General features: G+C 51.1%; 1 protein-coding gene across 4 annotated transcripts in view; it reads right to left on the reverse strand.

The window, feature by feature from the left end:
- The window catches only part of RHOBTB2 (Rho related BTB domain containing 2), a 32,015-nt gene extending 14,932 nt beyond the window's left edge, over positions 1–17,083 (reverse strand). For 2 of the 4 annotated variants that reach the window (XR_006058448.1, XM_060408789.1), the window contains exons 1-3: positions 16,925–17,009; positions 10,245–10,332; positions 220–421 (exon numbers count right to left, since the gene is read on the reverse strand). Coding sequence is in view for 3 of the 4 variants with exons in the window: in XM_060408789.1 (XP_060264772.1) it covers positions 220–421; positions 10,245–10,300 (258 nt within the window). In the remaining variant the exon portion in view is untranslated. Of the gene's footprint in view, positions 1–219; positions 422–4,734; positions 5,348–10,244; positions 10,333–16,924 lie in introns of those variants that run through there. The other 2 variants (XM_027964327.3, XM_042242588.2) reach the window with 2 other exon arrangements.
- Between the last annotated feature and the right edge of the window lie 17 nt (positions 17,084–17,100).

Raw genomic sequence — 17,100 nt, forward strand, 5'->3', positions numbered from 1 at the left:
TGTTATACAAATGCCCCAGGCTTCTGCTCAGACAAACAAAAAGGGCTGGGGACCCCTCCCCTGGGGTGGGCTCCCCTCAGGCCTCTCCCAGGGATCTGTGCTCTTCAGCTGCCCCTACTCAACCTTTAAAGGGCTTCCGTGAGCTCAGCATAGGCCCCCTCTGGAGAGATTCCTGGGGAAGAAGCCCAGATAAGTGAGGCCATAGATTTGCAACCTTACCTCTTGGCATACCCGGTACTGGTCAATGGCCCAAACCGTGGGCACATGGGTGGCAAGCAACTGGTACTGGGTGAGGGTGGCATTGCAGGCCCGGGCACAGATAAGCCTGGTCTTGCCCACAGCGTTGTCCCCCACCACCACGCACTTGATGGTCTCTACGTTTGGCCTTTCATAATCCATGTCAGAATCCATTAATTGGGACCTGAGGGAGAGAAGAGAAGCAGTCAAGACAACTTCACACACCAGCCCCTGAGGGCCAGGGCCAGCAGCTCTTCTCTGCCGGGGCTGTGGCCTCTCTGAGCATCTGAGCAGAGAGAAGGACAAGGGAGTGGGTAGCTTTCCGGGCACAGACTCCACAGGGGCCCGAGGAGACAGGAGTCCCTTCAGGCTGAGAGGCACAGCTCCACTGGGTAAATCTCTGGTCTTCTTCCTGTTGTCTCCATCCTCCAGCAGCAGGGCTTCTGGTTGGGGAATGCCAGAGAGAGATCCCAAGGCAGAGTCTGCTCGGGGGCTGGTCCCCACTCTCCTGGGAAGAGAGGTGTCTGCCTAGGAAGTTCATTTATCATCTGCTCTCCTCCTCCAGCCCGCAGGGCTGTGAGAGCAGAACAAACAGTGAGAGGAGGGAGTCAGCGCCAGGTCCCCACCCCTTCTTCCCAGCATGCCTGAGGGCAGGGCCGCTGAGAAAATTAAGATGAAATTAAATTAAAACTTAAAAATTTAAATGAAAAAATTAAATTAAGATTTAATGGACTTGTCAGACTGGGCAGTGGCCCTCCTGGCCGTGACCTTTGCCTCTCTGCTTCTCTGGCTGTCCATTTCCAAACCCCGGCCTGCCTGTGGCTGTCCTTCAACCCCAGCCCCATTACAGAGACGCTGAAGTTTTTTGTCCCAGATTCTCCAAGCTGAGGCGACTTCTGGGTGCACCTGAGCAGTCCACAGGCCTCTCCTCTCCTCTTGTGGGATCGTCCCATTGCCTAAGGGGCTCACTCAGTATTGAGATGGTGGTAGTGGGGGTAAGCAGTGGCCTGGGGCAATACGTGTGTGTGCACACACTCAGTCACTCAATCGTATCCAATTCTTTGCGACCCCATGGACTGTAGTCCATCTCCAGGCAAGAATACTGGAGTGGGTTGCAGGGGATCTTCCTGACCCAGGGATCCAACTCACGTCTCCTGCACTGACAGGTGGATTTTTTACCACTGAGCCACCTGGGAAATCTGGGACAATACATCCCATGGCCAGTGAGCCTTCCCATCCCCTACGCAGGCCTGCCCTCCAAGTATCCTGCATCCAGTTTCAGGGAAAATGAGATACACTCCCTTCCACATTTCTCCTTCCTAGGGAGGAGGAGTCTCAAGCTGGAAGACCCCAGATACCAGCACTCCTGGAAGGATGCTCATTAAACTGGCTGCACCGGTAATGGGAAAGCAGAGAGTCAGAAACTCGGGCCTGAATTTCTGAACAAATGTTTGCCTCAGTTTCCTTCTGTGTTATGTAGAGAAGCGGCTCATCCACCCACAGAGAGGGATGGCTCAAATGAACAAACAGAAGGTCCTTCTGTAGTGAAAATGTCATGTCAGTGTTTAAAAAGCTATCTCCAGGAGGGGGCCCTGGGCTTTTAGGGGTTTTTGCTGACAGCCTCACAGTTGGCATCCACTCCCCTCTGGAAGGGTTGAAGAGAGAAGGTAGGGGTAGTGCAGGCATTATTAGCAAGCTTGGTTTCACCAGGGTCACTGACCTGCCCCTGCTCACATTCCCCGAGTGCCTGAAGTCAGCTGGGGGTTGGAGCAATTTGAAGGACTCCTTCCTAGGCCAAGGAAGGCTGAGCCCAGAGGAGTCCTGGAGGCTTCCCAGGAGCTCTCACTGCTGAGCCATCCAGCCCAAGAGCCTGGCCACCAGCAGCAACAGAGGAGCTCAGCTCCTGCAGGGCTGTAACTAGATGCCAGCATGCAGGAATGCAGACCTGAAATATCCAACGATGGCAACTGGGATTTTGCTCAAGTGGATGCATCTGCATCTCAGCCACCTTAGCAAAAATTACAGCAAGGACTTTCCAATGAGACACCCGCCTCCTCTTTCTTGGAATTTTACAGGATCTAAACAACCAGGGGTCTCTGTGCAGGTCCCTCCCTCGTTTCCAGTGCAATCGTCTGCCTCATTCCTTCTCCTTCCTCTGCCCCTTCTCACCCTCTCCAGCAAGCAACCATTATTCTGCCCACCATCTTGCCTCCCCCCAAGTTCACTCTCCTGATGAAGAGCAGGAGCCCCACTCTGACAGTTCCTCATCTCAAGGCAGACAGCGGGAAGGATGTGTTGGCACTGGGAGGCATCTGAGTTGTGATTTCTGTTTTATTAGTTGAGGAACAAAACAGATAGAATCCCCAATACAAATATACACAGATGTAGGAGAAAGAAAAAAACCTACTAGCCAACAGAGCTTCTTTCTCAAATTGAGGTCCTAGCACCATGGAGCTGTGTAGACAGAAGAGGGGATGAGAAATTGAGGCGACAAGTCAGCTCTCACACCCAGGAGCAGCTGGATGGTGAGGAGGATGTCAGAACACCAGCAGAGTGGTTCAGTGCTGGTCCAAGATTGCTGAGTCTACAATTCAAACACTCAGTGCACACCCTATGCACCTCTAGGCTTAAGCAGGGGACAGCCAACCAACAAGCAGAAGAGCGACACTCCGCTGGGAGTTTAGACAGCAGACCTGTTGGGTGTTCCTCTGGCTGAGCGGCCCCTCCCCATCCATTTCCCCAGCTCCCCTGCAGTCTTCTCTTACTTGTCCTTTGACTTCCTCCCAATTTTGATCATTCTTACCCACTCCACCCCCATCCCAACTGCCTGACTGGCAAACTTCATTCACCATCTAATCTGGGAAAGGGCAAATCACTTCATTTCTCTGTGCCATGGTCTACTCTTCTGGAAAATGGGTATGAGGGCATCAGACGCAAATCTTGAATCTTGATGAATCTGTGCCAAGACAGCCTGGGCCAAAAGGAGGTATTTGCCTTCTTATGTAACATGGTATTATATAATGCCAGATTACATATCTCTATGTGTAATTATACCTCTCTTTTAAGATACACACTGGCCCAATTAAGCGAGCAGAACTCTTAGTCTAATCAGGCCTGTTTTTAGAAGGATCCTGTCCTGGAGATATGATGCCATTGTCAACAGTAATGTAATTTTTGCTCTAGAATATTGCTACTTCACAATAATGGTGCTGGTATACAATGGCACAACCCCCTCAATAAGCCTCTCAACTTCCCCTTTCCTTCTGGCACTCTCACCTTCAATGACTCTAGACTTTTCCACACAATTGCCTCATCCCCATTCCTTCTGAGCCTCCTGATTAACTTCCACACACTATGGTTTCCTTGCCACCTTGCACTGGCTATCAAGACCCCCAGGCCACTCCTCTTCCTCAATGATTCCAGAGTCACCCAGATGCTCCCTTCATACTCCATCCCACAATCCCTGTCCCCTTCTCCAAAGACAGCCTCCTGCCCACCAACGTCCCAGGTCTTTGTACTCAGGCCAGGTCAGAACAAAAGGCGTATGCTCAAATTAGCTACAACCCTTATAGGCTCCCAGACCCACCTCCATACCCCTACACACACTCTTTGCAAAGCCCAGAAAAGCCCCCCATTTCCCTCCCACAGCCGATAGGAGGCTTGCTCATCTGTAGCTGCCCTAGTCTGGTTGTCAAGGAAACAACAGAATCTCCCTGGGAGCCTGCTTTGTCTCCTAGCAACCAATATCCCACATCCTGCATCTTACAAAATACAAAAGGGAAGAATGTCTTGAAAATGAAGGTAAAGATCAAGGAGGATTGGCAGGATGAGGAAGAGAAGACCCTTCCAATTAAAGGAGGCTCCCACTGGGTCACTGACACTGTAACACTGGGGTTCGGGGGAGCAGAGAGATGAATCCCTCCACAGATCCGATGGGCATCAAGGCCCAAAAAGATGCTGAATAGTCATGTTAAACAAAAATGCAAGCCTAAACACAGAATAAGCCTCTTCAAACATCAACAAACAACCTTAAGGATTTCTCCCCTTAGTTTGCCAGAACTCAGATGCACAGACTGCAATGGAACGGGTTGAAAGTAACATATCCAGAATGGCAGAAACAAACAAAAACCCCACATTCCATTAAATATTTTTAACGGAAATATTTCCACTACTCTGGACCTTTTCTCTTGACATGCTGTTCTGCACACACATACAAAATAAATTTTTTTATTTAAATGGGGGAAGGGGAAGGCCACTGCATGCCACGGCAATCAAGTTCTTTTCCTTTTCCTTTCCCTAGATAAACCCAGAAAAGGTTAGTCCCCCGACCGCTAAGACCCCAGCAGCCGAAGCTCTAGTCCAGGGACGAGAGGACGCCCCCGAGGGAAATCAGGACGGGCGCAGACACGGCCCCCGGGAGGACGCAGAACGGGGAAGAGGCGCGTTTCCAGAGGCTGCTCGCAACCCGGCCATAATACAAATTAATCATTTACTTACACCGCTACATGTGACGGAGTGATTTCTAGTGTAAGGAACACATCTCTTCCTGCTAAGCACGCTCATTTTAGTGAAATGGCTGGGGTCACTCCGCGGGTGCAAGTTAGGACGATACCGGTGCCTCCGCGCTGCTGCTGCTGCTGCTGCTGCCGCCGCTCAGGCTCCGGGCCCGGGTCGCGTTACATCAGAAACTCTGACAGAGCAGCCCAGGCCGGACGGCGGGCCGGGAGCGGCCGCGAGCGCGGCACTGCGGCCACTGCCTCTTCCGGATCAGCATCTCCCGGCGCCCAATGTCACGGAGGCGCGCCGGAGCCGGGCAGCGGGAGGCCGCTCAGACCTCCGCGGCTGGGCCGCGCCGCCGCCAACGGTCCTCTCTGGCTGAGGAGGCCGGAGGCGGCGATCAGGAGTGGGCGAGAGGGGCGAGGCCGCCGGTGCTACGCGCCTGGGCCCGCTCCGAAGGCGCGGCCACCAAGACGCCTAGCGCTGCAGTCCCAGGGACCGCTCGCGACCTCCTTTTTTCATTCACAAAAAAAGAGAAAGGGGATTGAAAAAAAAGAAGGGAGGGAGGGAAAAAAGGTGGGGGCAAAATCTCACCCAGAACGCCAGCCGTGACAGGTACCGCCCTTCGCGGCGTTCCGTTGGTCGAAATCAGTTGAGGGGGCGGGGAAGGGGCGGGGAAAGAAGGGGATTGGGTGTCCCGGAGGCCCCGCCTCGCGACGTCGCTTGTTTCCTCTCCGCTTTCGCTTACCTCGCCTTCACCCAGAGGGACGCCGAGTAGAGAGAGGCTCTAGGCTCGCCTACGGGGGCCGGGGTTGCGTCCCTCTACCTGGCGAAGCTCCAAAACCTCACTAAACTCACTCAGGGTCACCCTCCTTTCTCCGGGAGGCTGAGAAAGAACTCCTACAAGATCCTAGTCAGCCCTGGAAGGGATGCGAGTTAGGGAAGGGGATTTCGACATTTTTGCTTTGTCCCTTAACTCCGCGCCTCCACCGCTTGCCCAGGGGAAGAGGAAGACAGCGTTTCCTCTACCAAAAGGGACGCTTTTTTCTGGTGTTTGGGGGCCTTCCTCCCTCCATCACCGCCCCTGCAGCTACAGACTATGTCTCCAATTATGAGTTTCAGGGTGGGTCCCTGTATCACCTGCACCTGTTTACCATGTAGGCCTTCTCCCCTCTCCCTTTTGTCCAGCAGGCTCCTCTTCCATCCCATATTCAATCTATTGCCACCTGGCTTTCACCTGTATCTAATGCCCTCTTAAAGAAATGCCACGAAGACACTAGCCATGGTGGCGTTATCTATGGCACCTTTGGGCCCTCTTCTCAAAATTCTGGAAAATAACAGATTACAAGGGATGACATCTGTAATATGAGTCGTCCTTAAAGGAAGTTTCCCGTGTTCAAGGATCCTCATCCTTAATTATGAGGATCTTGACTGCGAGTGATTACAATAGTCAGCTCAATCTGGTTTTATCCATTTTGTGGATTACCTCTGGACAATTTTTTAAAAGCCCAGACTGACATGTCTCCCACTTAATCCCATTCCATCACACCTCCAACTTATCCTCTCAAAATGCACATATGCTTTATAATAGTTTCTGCAACATATAATTGCCAAAAAATAAAGGCAAAGAAAAAATTAATCTTTTATTGCCTAAAGCATGCTTCCCATCCATGAATGCTTATAATTAGAAGGTGCCCACCAAGATGTTCCTGCTTTCTGGCCTAGTCCATGTTCAGTAAATGCGTTAGTCTACCCCTCCTCTGAATCTACCTAGAGGTGGATTGCCCTTGTGGCTCATCTGGTAAAGAATCCGCTTGCAATGTGGGAGACCTGGGTTCAGTCCCTGGATTGGAAGATTCCCTGGAGAGGGGAAAGGCTACCCACTCCAGTATTCTTGCCTGGAGAATTTCATGGACTATATAGTCCATGGGGTCGCAAAGAGTTGGTAACGACTGAGCGACTTTCACTTAGAGCTGGATTAGAGATTAAGGATGATCGAGGGTGCTGTGTCAGAGGTCACTATCACAAAAGAGCAAAGCATGGGATCTCAGTATGGGTGCCATGTAGGGGGTGGGAAGCAGGGTATCTGACACCCTAGTCCCTTTCAGAGCAGCCATTTCAGAGCACCAGCCTGTTGGCTTCACGTTTCACACATCCCGGCAGCAGGGACAGCCCCAGTGCAGCACAGAGCAGGAAAACAGAACTGACCTCTACTCAAAGTCAAGGTGCTACAGGGCCAGCAGCTATAGAACCAATGCCCTTTCCCTTTTTGGAGAAAGAGGTACCAGATCCCAGCTTCTTCTCCTCATCAGGGCAGTTGAAGATTCTCAGCTTGAGAGGTAGTTCACTACCAAGTCCCGGCCTTCAGCCTCTGCCTTAACTGGCCAATGCCAGATCTTCCCACCCAACCCTGGCCCTCAGTTCACACCTCGCAGCTACTCAAGACAGCCTCGAGATGTTGGTTCCCAGGCCAAGGGTCTGGCTACCAAGTTTGCTTCATCTTTACACAGCCTGCCAATGCCAGAATCCTGGAAAACAGAGCCATTCCCTGAGGCTGGGTCCCCTCGCCAGCAACCAAGGAGTTGTCAGCGGCTTACTTTGAGCCCTGTCCCAGGCCCCAGCTCCTGGCCCTTGGCAGCATTTCATACACAGGCCGCCTCCCCCTTCCCCTCCCCCTCCCCTTGCATCCTGCCCACCCTAGCCCTAGATAGACCATTTTCCTGACTTCGGATTACAATCATTCCTTTGGATCCACCAGAGATTGGTTTTGGGAGCCCCCCTGGAAGAGCAAAACCCTCAGATGCTGAAGTCTCTTATATAAAATGATGAAGTTCAATGAATACAGTTGTTCCTTCCTGTTCTCAGGTTTCCCTGCAGTGTTCTTGCCTGGGGAATTCCATGGACAGAGGAGCCTGGTGGGCTACAGTTCATAGGGTTGCAAAGAGTCTAACATGACTAAAGCGACTTAACATGCATGCATGCACACGGATGCAGAAACCCGTGAGTAGGGAGCCCCAACTGTGTACATGTTTATTGGGGGAAAAAATCTGCCTTTAAGTGGACCTGCACAGTTGAAGCTCTTGTTGTTAAAGGGTCAGTGGTATTTTTCCAGTCAAGCCTGAGTGGGAAGTTTTTCTGCTAAGGTTCCTGGCCTCTTTTTCTCTCTGCCTTTTCCTTTCTTCTGTTACACATACACACTGCCCCCCTCTGCCTAGTTCCTGCAGCTTGGAACCACTGTTTGTCTCTTCAGAGCACTTCAGAATGGGCTGTTGACTGCCCTACATCACTGGCTGGCTGCATGTCAGCACTGCCTTTCTGCTGGTGGCCCAAGCAAGGACGTGCATCACTGGGCTTACTCACCCTGTGGGGACACCGCCTGGCCACAGCCTGAGGGGCTGCTAGCAGCTTGGAGGTAGGTTCCATTCTAGCTTCCTGCCTCGCCATCGTCTCTTCCCTTACCACAGCCCCCTTGTGATTCCTCCTGCCTGGTGACATAAACCCCTTGAACTTGTCCCCCAAAGTCACCCTCCACCATCTATCTCTTTAACCACCCTCCTCCAGGACACCCTGCTCTGCTGTTTTCCTGAAGCTCAGCAGCAGGAGGCTGGTCTGGGGAGAGAACTCTCCATCACTTCTCAGGTAGGCACCCCTGAAGCACCAAACCCTCCTCTCCCTGTGGCTCTGAAGGTCCCTCCCCTGTGCCAGCCCAAGCTAGGCAGACCCCACCCACTGTGCCCTTCTCCAGCTTGCATGTTCCATTTGCTTCCCAGGCAGCTTCAGCCCTTCAACTGCTTGCTGGCTACTAGCCTTGCTTCTCTTCAGCCCTCGCCTGGAACACTCAAGCCTTTGTGAGGCCCACCTCACAGACTTTTTGACTTGGGATGACTCTCTTCCCGGGCTTCCCAAGTGGCGCTAGTGGTAAAGAACCTGCTTCTCCATGCAGGAGATGAAGAGATGTGGGTTTGATCCCTGGGTCAGGAAGATCCATTGGAGAAGGGAATTGCAACCCACTCCAAGTATTCTTGGAGCTTTCCTGGTGGCTCAGATGGTAAAGCGCCTGTCTGCAATGCGGGAGACCTGGGTTTGATTCCTGGGTTGGGAAGATCCCCTGGAGAAGGAAATGCAGCCCCCTCCAGTACTCTCGCCTGGAAAATCTCATGGACAGAGGAGCCTGGTAGGCTGCAGTCTATGGGGCTGCAAAGAGTTGGACACAACTGAACCTTCTAAGCATAGTATGACTCTCTCCCCAGCAGTGTTCAGTGGGCCTGTGCCATTGCCACCCTGTTCAGTTCAGTTCAGTTCAGTCGCTCAGTCGTGTCCGACTCTTTGTGACCCCATGAATCACAGCACGCCAGGCCTCCCTGTCCATCACCAACTGCCAACTCACTCAAACTCACGTCTATCGAGTCAGTGATGCCATCCAGCCATCTCATCCTCTGTCATCCCCTTCTCCTCCTGCCCCCAATCCCTCCCAGCATCAGAGTCTTTTCCAATGAGTCAACTCTTTGCACGAGGTGGCCAAAGTACTGGAGTTTCAGCTTTAGCATCATTGCTTCCAAAGAACAACCAGGGCTGATCTCCTTCAGAATGGACTGGTTGGATCTCCTTGCAGTCCAAAGGACTCTCAAGAGTCTTCTCCAACACCACAGTTCAAAAGCATCAATTCTTCGGCACTCAGCTTTCTTCACAGTCCAACTCTCACATCCATACACGACCACAGTAAAAACCATAGCCTTGACTAGATGGACCTTTGTTGGCAAAGTAATGTCTCTGTAGGAGAGCAAAAACAGGCTTCTCAAGATGCAGAGCCCCTGCAGGGTGAAGGAGCTGAATCCGGAAGCCTGGAGTCTCTCAGTCTTCTTGCCCAAGGCTCAGGAGGTACCTCCAGGTCCCCACTAGGAAACAGGAATCTTCTGGGCCTTTGCTCAAGGGATTCCCTAAGCCTGAGCACCCTTTCTCTTTCCACCCTCTTCATTTGGATATTACTCACTCATCCTTCCAGTCTCAGCTTTGATGTCACTTCCTCCAGGAAGTCTTCAGTGAGTATCCCCTACAAAATCTACATTCCCAACCCTTCCTCTAGACTCCCCTAATATTATCAGTCACCCTGCTGTATCATTGGTTCTCTCTGTCCCTCACAGTACTGAGGACTCTTACGGGAAGTTGTTGTTCAGTCTCTCAGTTATGTCAGACTCTTTGCGACTCCATGGACTGCAGCACGCTAGGCTTCCCTGTCCATCACCATCCCCAGAGTTTGCTCAAACTCATGTCCATTGAGTTGGTGATGCCATCCAACCATCTCATCCTCAGTCACCCCCTTTTCCTCTTGCCCTCAATCTTTCCCAGCATCAGGGTCTTTAACTGTGCCTAATCAAAAGAGGACCCGTCATGCTCATCTAGCACCAGGCAACAGATACTCAAGATACTCTATAAATCCTTGACAGGTAAATAAATGCTTAGGGTGAGGAAAACAATGGGGAAGGAGTTGACATCACCCAGTGGCTACTCACAGGCTGTCCATAGAGGACCTCCTCAGGTCATACTGGCCTTTTCTTCCAGCTGCCATTGCTGGGTGCTTGCTCCAAGCTCACAGTTGGGCTGGATGGGAAGGGGGAAAGAGAGGGGAAAGGAATGAGCACACAGTGAGGAAAGCAAAGAGGCACCACCAGGTCAGTCAGCCCAAACAGAGGATCCTTCTCAGGGCCACAGCGTGGCTTCTGTTGCCCAAGCCCAGTAGGCTTAGACACTCAGCCCCAGGGCCAAGAGAGAGGCCATCTCAGAGAGTCAAGGGGCTACTTGAAGGGCAAGTACTGGGGTCATGGGCCATCCCATGCTGCAGGCATCTGCACGTTCTAGTTTGGTGATTTGGAAAGAGGGATCCACTGGCCATCCAGAGGCCTGGAATCTGTTCCTACGCAGCCGTGAGACAGACAGTTCCTGGGCCTCTCTGAGATTCAGCTTCCTCTTGTACAGGGATTGGATCAGGTGGCCTTCGACGCTCATTCCAGCACTGACATCTGATATGAGTTCCTAGCATGGACGGCCTATATTTTATTAGCTGTTCTTTTCACTGGAGCAGCTCCTGACCCAAATTGGGACTCAGTAAAATATTAGTTGATGGCTGCCAAGGCCAAGTACGGAAGGAAGCTTTTTGAAGAGGAGGGCAGAGGAATTAGACACATGGTAAGAGGCAGAGAGAGAACCCCATTCTGCCATCATCCCCACTTGCAGCTTTTTTTAAATGAGCTGTCATCATCTGGAGCCAGTTCAGTCAAAGAAAATTTGAGAACTTCTGGAGAAATAGGGAATGATGAGAAAAGGGGTTGGAAGGCCTCCCTGGTTGGCTCAGCAGTAAAGGGTCTGCCTGCCAGTGCAGGAGACATGGATTCAATCCCTGGTCTGGGCAGATCTCACATGCTGCAGGGCAACTAAGCCCATGCACCACAACTATTGAGCTGTGCTCTAGAGCCCAGGAGCCACCAACTACTGAAGCCTGAGCACCTGAGAGCTGGTGCTCAGCAGCAAGAGAAACCACTGCATTGAGAAGCCCATGCTCCACAACTAGAGAGTCATCCCTGCTCCCCACAACTAGAGAAAGCCCATGCAAAAGCAATGAAGACCCAACACAGCCAAAAATAAATAAATAAGTAAAAATTTTTTAAAAGAAAAGAAAAAAAGTCGGGCGTGAGGAGGAGGTGGTTTGGAGAGGCCAGCCATAGACCTCCGGAAGTGTCTTTAAAGGATAATGGAAGGGCATCTCTGGGATGACTCCCCAGGGGCAGGGGTGTCAAGACAGAAGAAGCCAAGGGAAGAGGAGGGCCCCCCACAAAGCCCACTGAGGGCAGATATGTGGACCACAGCATCCCCAAGAGCCCAGAGTGAATGAAACCAAAACAGAGAAGGAGCTGAACTCAGTTCTGGTAGCCCCTCCATCATGGCTGTGTGACTTTGAGCAAGGAACATATCTCTCTGATCTCCCATCGAGGACAACAATGTTTCTTGCCCAAAGTCAAGGGGTTGCTAGATGATCTCGTCTTCCTGGGCTGAGATCAGAGACTGTGTGACCCCTCCAACTCTTCCTCCACTTTTGCCTGCTCCCCATCACGGCCCTATGCTGGAAAGGAGGGGCAGTCACATGTACACCCATATGCCCCGGGCTGCCTATAGAGTGCAGACAGCACAGGAGCATGAGGTTTGGATGGGCGGGGGTGGCGGAGTGGGGGTTGGGGGCTGGAATTCTGATAATCTGACCTACCAGAGTTGGAAAATTTCAAGTCTACCATAGCCCAGCGCCTGGTGGCCCATGGGAGTGGGGGGAGGCAGGGATTGGGAGGATGCGCAGGAAGATCATGAGAAAATGAACAAAGTAGGTGGGTAGTGAATTCTGCCCAGGATCCTCCAAGCCCAGACAGCTCTTGCAGCTTTCCTACAGCCACACTGTGGAGTGGCAGGGCTGCATCCAGCAGGAACTAGAGTCCCCTCCCTTTTGGGTCAGGCTAGGCTACAGCTTTGTTGGTGGACATCTGAGCATGCAGACCTCTCTGCCCATCCACCCAAGCCCCCTACCCAAACCCTGTCTCCTGCACAACCACAGCTGGCTGAGGCCACTACAAAACATACACTGCAGCTTTGAAATGGTTCTTCATTCAGTAGGGAAACTTGAGCACTCATAGGTTTAAGTTTTCAAAGAGCTGCAAGGACCATCAGCATGAATGCAATGATCTACGCTGAGTATTCTGGGATGTTTATTTCTCAGGACAGTGTACTGGAAGTCACTGCTAGAACAGCCAGAAGCAGAAAGAAACTAGATGGTGTTACTTCTGCCCTGCTTTCTAGGCAAAAAAGTGACAAGAAGAGTACAAAGATGCATCCCCTACAGACTTCTTTGGTGGTCCAGTGGTTAAGAATCCACCTTCCAATGCAGGGGATGCAGGTTCAATCCCTGCTCAGGGAACTAGGATCCCATGTGCCATGGGGCAACTATTGAGTCCATATACTATGGAACCTGAGCATCACGATGAAAGATCCTGCATGCTGCAAGGATGAAACCCACCACAGCCAAAAACAAATATATAAACATGTGCATATAAATATAAATATAAATATGGGGCTTCCCATGTGGCATTAGTGGTAAAGAAGCTGCCTGCCAATGCAGGAGACATAAGAGACACAGGTTCGATCCCTGCATCAGGAAGGTCCCCTGGAGGAGGAAATGGCAACCCACTCCAATATTCTTACCTGGAGAATCCCCATGGACAGAGGAGCCTGGTAAGCTGAAGTCCATGGTGTTGCAAAGAGTCAGACATGACTAAAGCGACATAACTAAAGCAGCTTAGCATGCATGCACACACACACATATATAAATGCATCCCCTAGCCAGTGCATCTGGGCCCAGAATTCCACACTTTAGGTAAGCTACAGTACTTCTGAGAGAGGGCTGGCCCATTCCTGGAGCCTGTGGAGCTGCAAGTGAGAAGCTCTGAGGAGGCTGATCACCCCAAAATAGACTTGTTTTTTTCACAACTTTTTCATGAGGCATTGCAGCACACACATAAAAAATAGCCCCAACTGTTAACAAATAAAATTATAAAAAGCCCCAACTGTTCCCCCATGAGTTTCCATGTGGCTGCGGTATTTGAGAGAGGGAGAGAGGGCATGGAAAGTGTGCATCCAGAGGGCCCCAATCTCCTATCTTCTGACCCAGTTTTCTCCCTCGGTATCTTCTTGTGCTAGAGCTTATAGAGATAATAACTGATGGTAGGGATGGGAACGTTTTCTATTGCCCCTCAGGAGTGGTCCACTGTGAGCGTGTATTACTGCCTCCAGATAAAGGAACGCATGGCACAGAATGGAGCGTCTTGAAAACATAATCGTGTGGCAATAAAGCTGGGTTAAATTTGGCTGCCCTACTCAGAGCACCATTGGAGAAGGGAATGGCAACCCACTCCAGTACTCTTGCCTAGAGATTTCCATGAGGAAATTGGTGGGCTACAGTTCCCCGGGGTAGTCTGTGTCTGTCCACGGAGTTGGACACGACTGAGCAACTAACACACACTCAGAGTACAGGGTTTGTTTAGTAAACACTCTGAAGGCTCAGTGTTCTCCTCAAGGGCATTTCAGTTTAGTTCAGTCGCTCAGTCTTGTCTGACACTTTGCGACCCCATGGACTGCAGTGTGCCAGGCCTGCCTGTCCATCACCAACTCCCAGAGTTTACTCAAACTCATGTCCATTGAGTCAGTGATGCCATCCAACCATCTCATCCTCTGTCGTCCCCTTCTTCTCCTCAAGGTCAGTTTAGCCTAAACTTGTAATCTGCCTTGGCCATTGCTGCATGTTGGTAGCCAGACTTGAGTCTGGGGTTGGAGCTGCTCTTGACCAAGGTTAAAGGATTGTGCAGGGCTATTCAGGAAGGGACTGACCTAGTCCTCCTTTGCACCCTGAGTTTCCTCCAGAGGCACCCTGCATCTTTTGCCCCGGCCCTGGAGTCTTCTTGGCGCTCAGACTCCCACAAGGCAAGAAAGAGAATCGGGTGGAGGCCAAAGCTGGATTCCCATGCCGTTGGGGTTCTGGTGACTCAGTGGTGGAAGGTCTGCCTGCAATGCAGGAGATGAGGGTTCAATTCCAGATCAGGAAGATCCCCTGGAGAAGGAAATGGCAACCCACTCTAGTATTCTTGCCTGGAAAATTCTATGGACAGAGGAGCCTGGAGGGCTACAGAGTCAGAGCAACTGAGCACTCACACATAGTGCCAGACATTGCTAGAGATTGTGAGGATTATAAAATGATAGTGATGCCATCAAGGGATTTAAGTTTAATTATAATGATTAATAATAATAATTTATTTTTAAAATTTTGTTTATTGGCCATACCACACAGCATATAGGATCTTAGTTTCTCAACCAGGGATTGAACCAGTGGCCCCTGCAATGTAAGCTGGGACTCCTAACCACTGGGTCACCAGGGAAGTCCCAATAATAATTTATGGAGAGTTTATTACATGCCCACTATTGGGCTACATCTGCTACTTCATTTAAACTTCAAAACCATCCTGTAAGGAGGTACTATTATTATCCCCACTTGGTAGATGAGGACATTAAAGCATCAAGGAGTGACGTGAATTGTCAGGGCAGCACAGAACAAGAATTCTATTCTGGAAGCTAGCTTGGGGCCTCTGAGAGGAGATGGCACAGCCCCTGAGCCCCTTACAACCTCATGCCCTGATTTTATTTTACTTTCATATTTATTTATTTGGCCACACCAGCTCTTAGTTGTGGCATGAGGGATCTAGTTCCCTGACCAGAGATTGAACCCAGGCCCCCCGCATTGGGATCAGAAAGTCTTAGCCACTGGACCACCAGGGAAGTCCCCTCATTCCCTGATATTAGAGCATTAACACATTCTTCTTTCACTTACAAATAATCCTCCTCACTTACAGATGTGAAAACTGAGGCCCAGAGCAGAAAACAGCCCAGGAAAGTCACCCAGAGAGCTTGTGGCCACACCAGGCTCTGGCCCCTGCACCATGCTTTCATCTCTGGGCTTCAGTCTCCTCCTGTGCGGGAGACTAGTTGGGGCTGTGAGATGAGGTTCCCCAGTTTGGAAACTCTGTGTTTTGTTATCACATGATGTTTTTAGGGAGACAGAAAGCAGAGAAGCAGGAATGGGCCAGCTGAAACTTGTCTCAAAGTCCTCCTCCAGCCCATACTTATCCCAGATTGCCCTATAGGGTGTCAACAATATGGAGACATTTTCATGCCTCAAGGCATGGGTTTTTAACTCAGCTGATGGGATGCACATGTATGTGTATAAATATATATATATGTATATAATCTCCAACAGCAGAACTGACAGGTTTTAACAGCTAGAGATGAGTAAGTATGCCCTGAAGCCTAAAGGTCTGGTAACACAGAGAAGACCTAAAATTACTATGCCTTAGAACCTCGGACAAAGGTTAACTCTAAAGATGATCAGCTGAATCCTTGAATGGTTACCTCACATAGCTCCTCTTAGCCAAGCTGTGCTCATACGTGCTCAGTCGAGTCTGACTCTTTGTGACCCCTTGGACTGTAGCCTGCCAGTTTCCTCTGTCCATGGGATTTCTCAGGCAAAACTTCTGGAGTGGGTTGCCATTTCTTTCTCCAGGGGATCTTCCCAACCCAAGGGTGGAACCTGCATCTCCTGCATTGGCAGGCAGGTTCTTTACTGCTAAGCCACCAGGGAAACCCAAGCTGTGCTCACCTCCACCTTTCCAGCTTACCAAGGCTCATGGCCACCCATGGAAGACCTAGCCCCTTGCCTGAGTCACCACAGCCCACACACCCATGGTCTTAGGCTGGTTCCTAAGACAAAAGGTCTCCCTCACTCTTCTGCTCCTTTGCAAGGAAGCAACAGCAGGTTAGCCCAGGGATCTCTGCTGCCCTGAAGCAATTCCTAGAGCAAGCCTGAGATTTCTTATTCATGGGCAACTAGAAAAAAAGAGCCAAATTGGGTGAGGTAGAAGTCTGAGAGGATGAAAATGGGGTTAGGGATGTGTTTGGTTTGTTTTTGGAGAAATGGATCCCACTGCCTAAAAAACTGGGGTGCTCCTGGAGTGGGGAGGAGGCCATGAAGGGGTCACAGAGGGACTGGGCTGAGATGGAAGGAAAGGCCAGGCTCAGTGTAACTGGAGGCGTTTCTGGTATCAGCAGCGACCTTTCAGGTAGGAGAGGGGCAGAGACAGAGTAAGCCTAAGGGCCACAGTGGCCCCAGAATCATAGGCTGTTATAGCCATACTGGCCAGTGGCCGCTTTGATTGATAAGCATGAAATGGGCTGTTGCGGGGGCTTGCCTTCCCTGCTTCCCTTTCCCTCCTGGCTAGGTTCACAAGGAGAGAGTAGGATCCAGGCCACCTGCAGACATTCCCCCCACTTCCTGCCCTGACACTGGCTGCCTCAGGTTTTTGGGCCACACACAGTCAAGGGGCTACTGCGCCTTAATGGGTAAGATTCCTAACCCACCTGCCCTTCGAGCTGCCTTCACAGCTCTTCCGCAAGATCGCATCGTGAGAACCCCACATTGTCCTGAGATTGGGACAGGTGAGCACAGATAGGGAAAGATGGGGCTTGACACAACTCTTGTCTTTTCCCCCAAGCACAGAGAAAGATGCCCAGGATGGTCTCGAGGCCAGTGAGATGTGAGTGATGGACTTACCTGCCGCCTCTTCTCTGGGGCCTGGCTGGCTTGTCACTATTCCCCGTCTGGAAGCAGTGTCCTGGGCCAGGTCAGTGGGAGGGAGGGAATGAGTGAAGAAACAACCAGAGGGATTTTTCGGGGCTGGGATCCAAAGGCCAGCCTATGGGGAGCCAGGTGAGGGGCATGGTCACTGT

The sequence above is a fragment of the Ovis aries genome, chromosome 2, assembly GCF_016772045.2.
Source record: "Ovis aries strain OAR_USU_Benz2616 breed Rambouillet chromosome 2, ARS-UI_Ramb_v3.0, whole genome shotgun sequence".
NCBI lineage: Eukaryota > Metazoa > Chordata > Mammalia > Artiodactyla > Bovidae > Ovis > Ovis aries.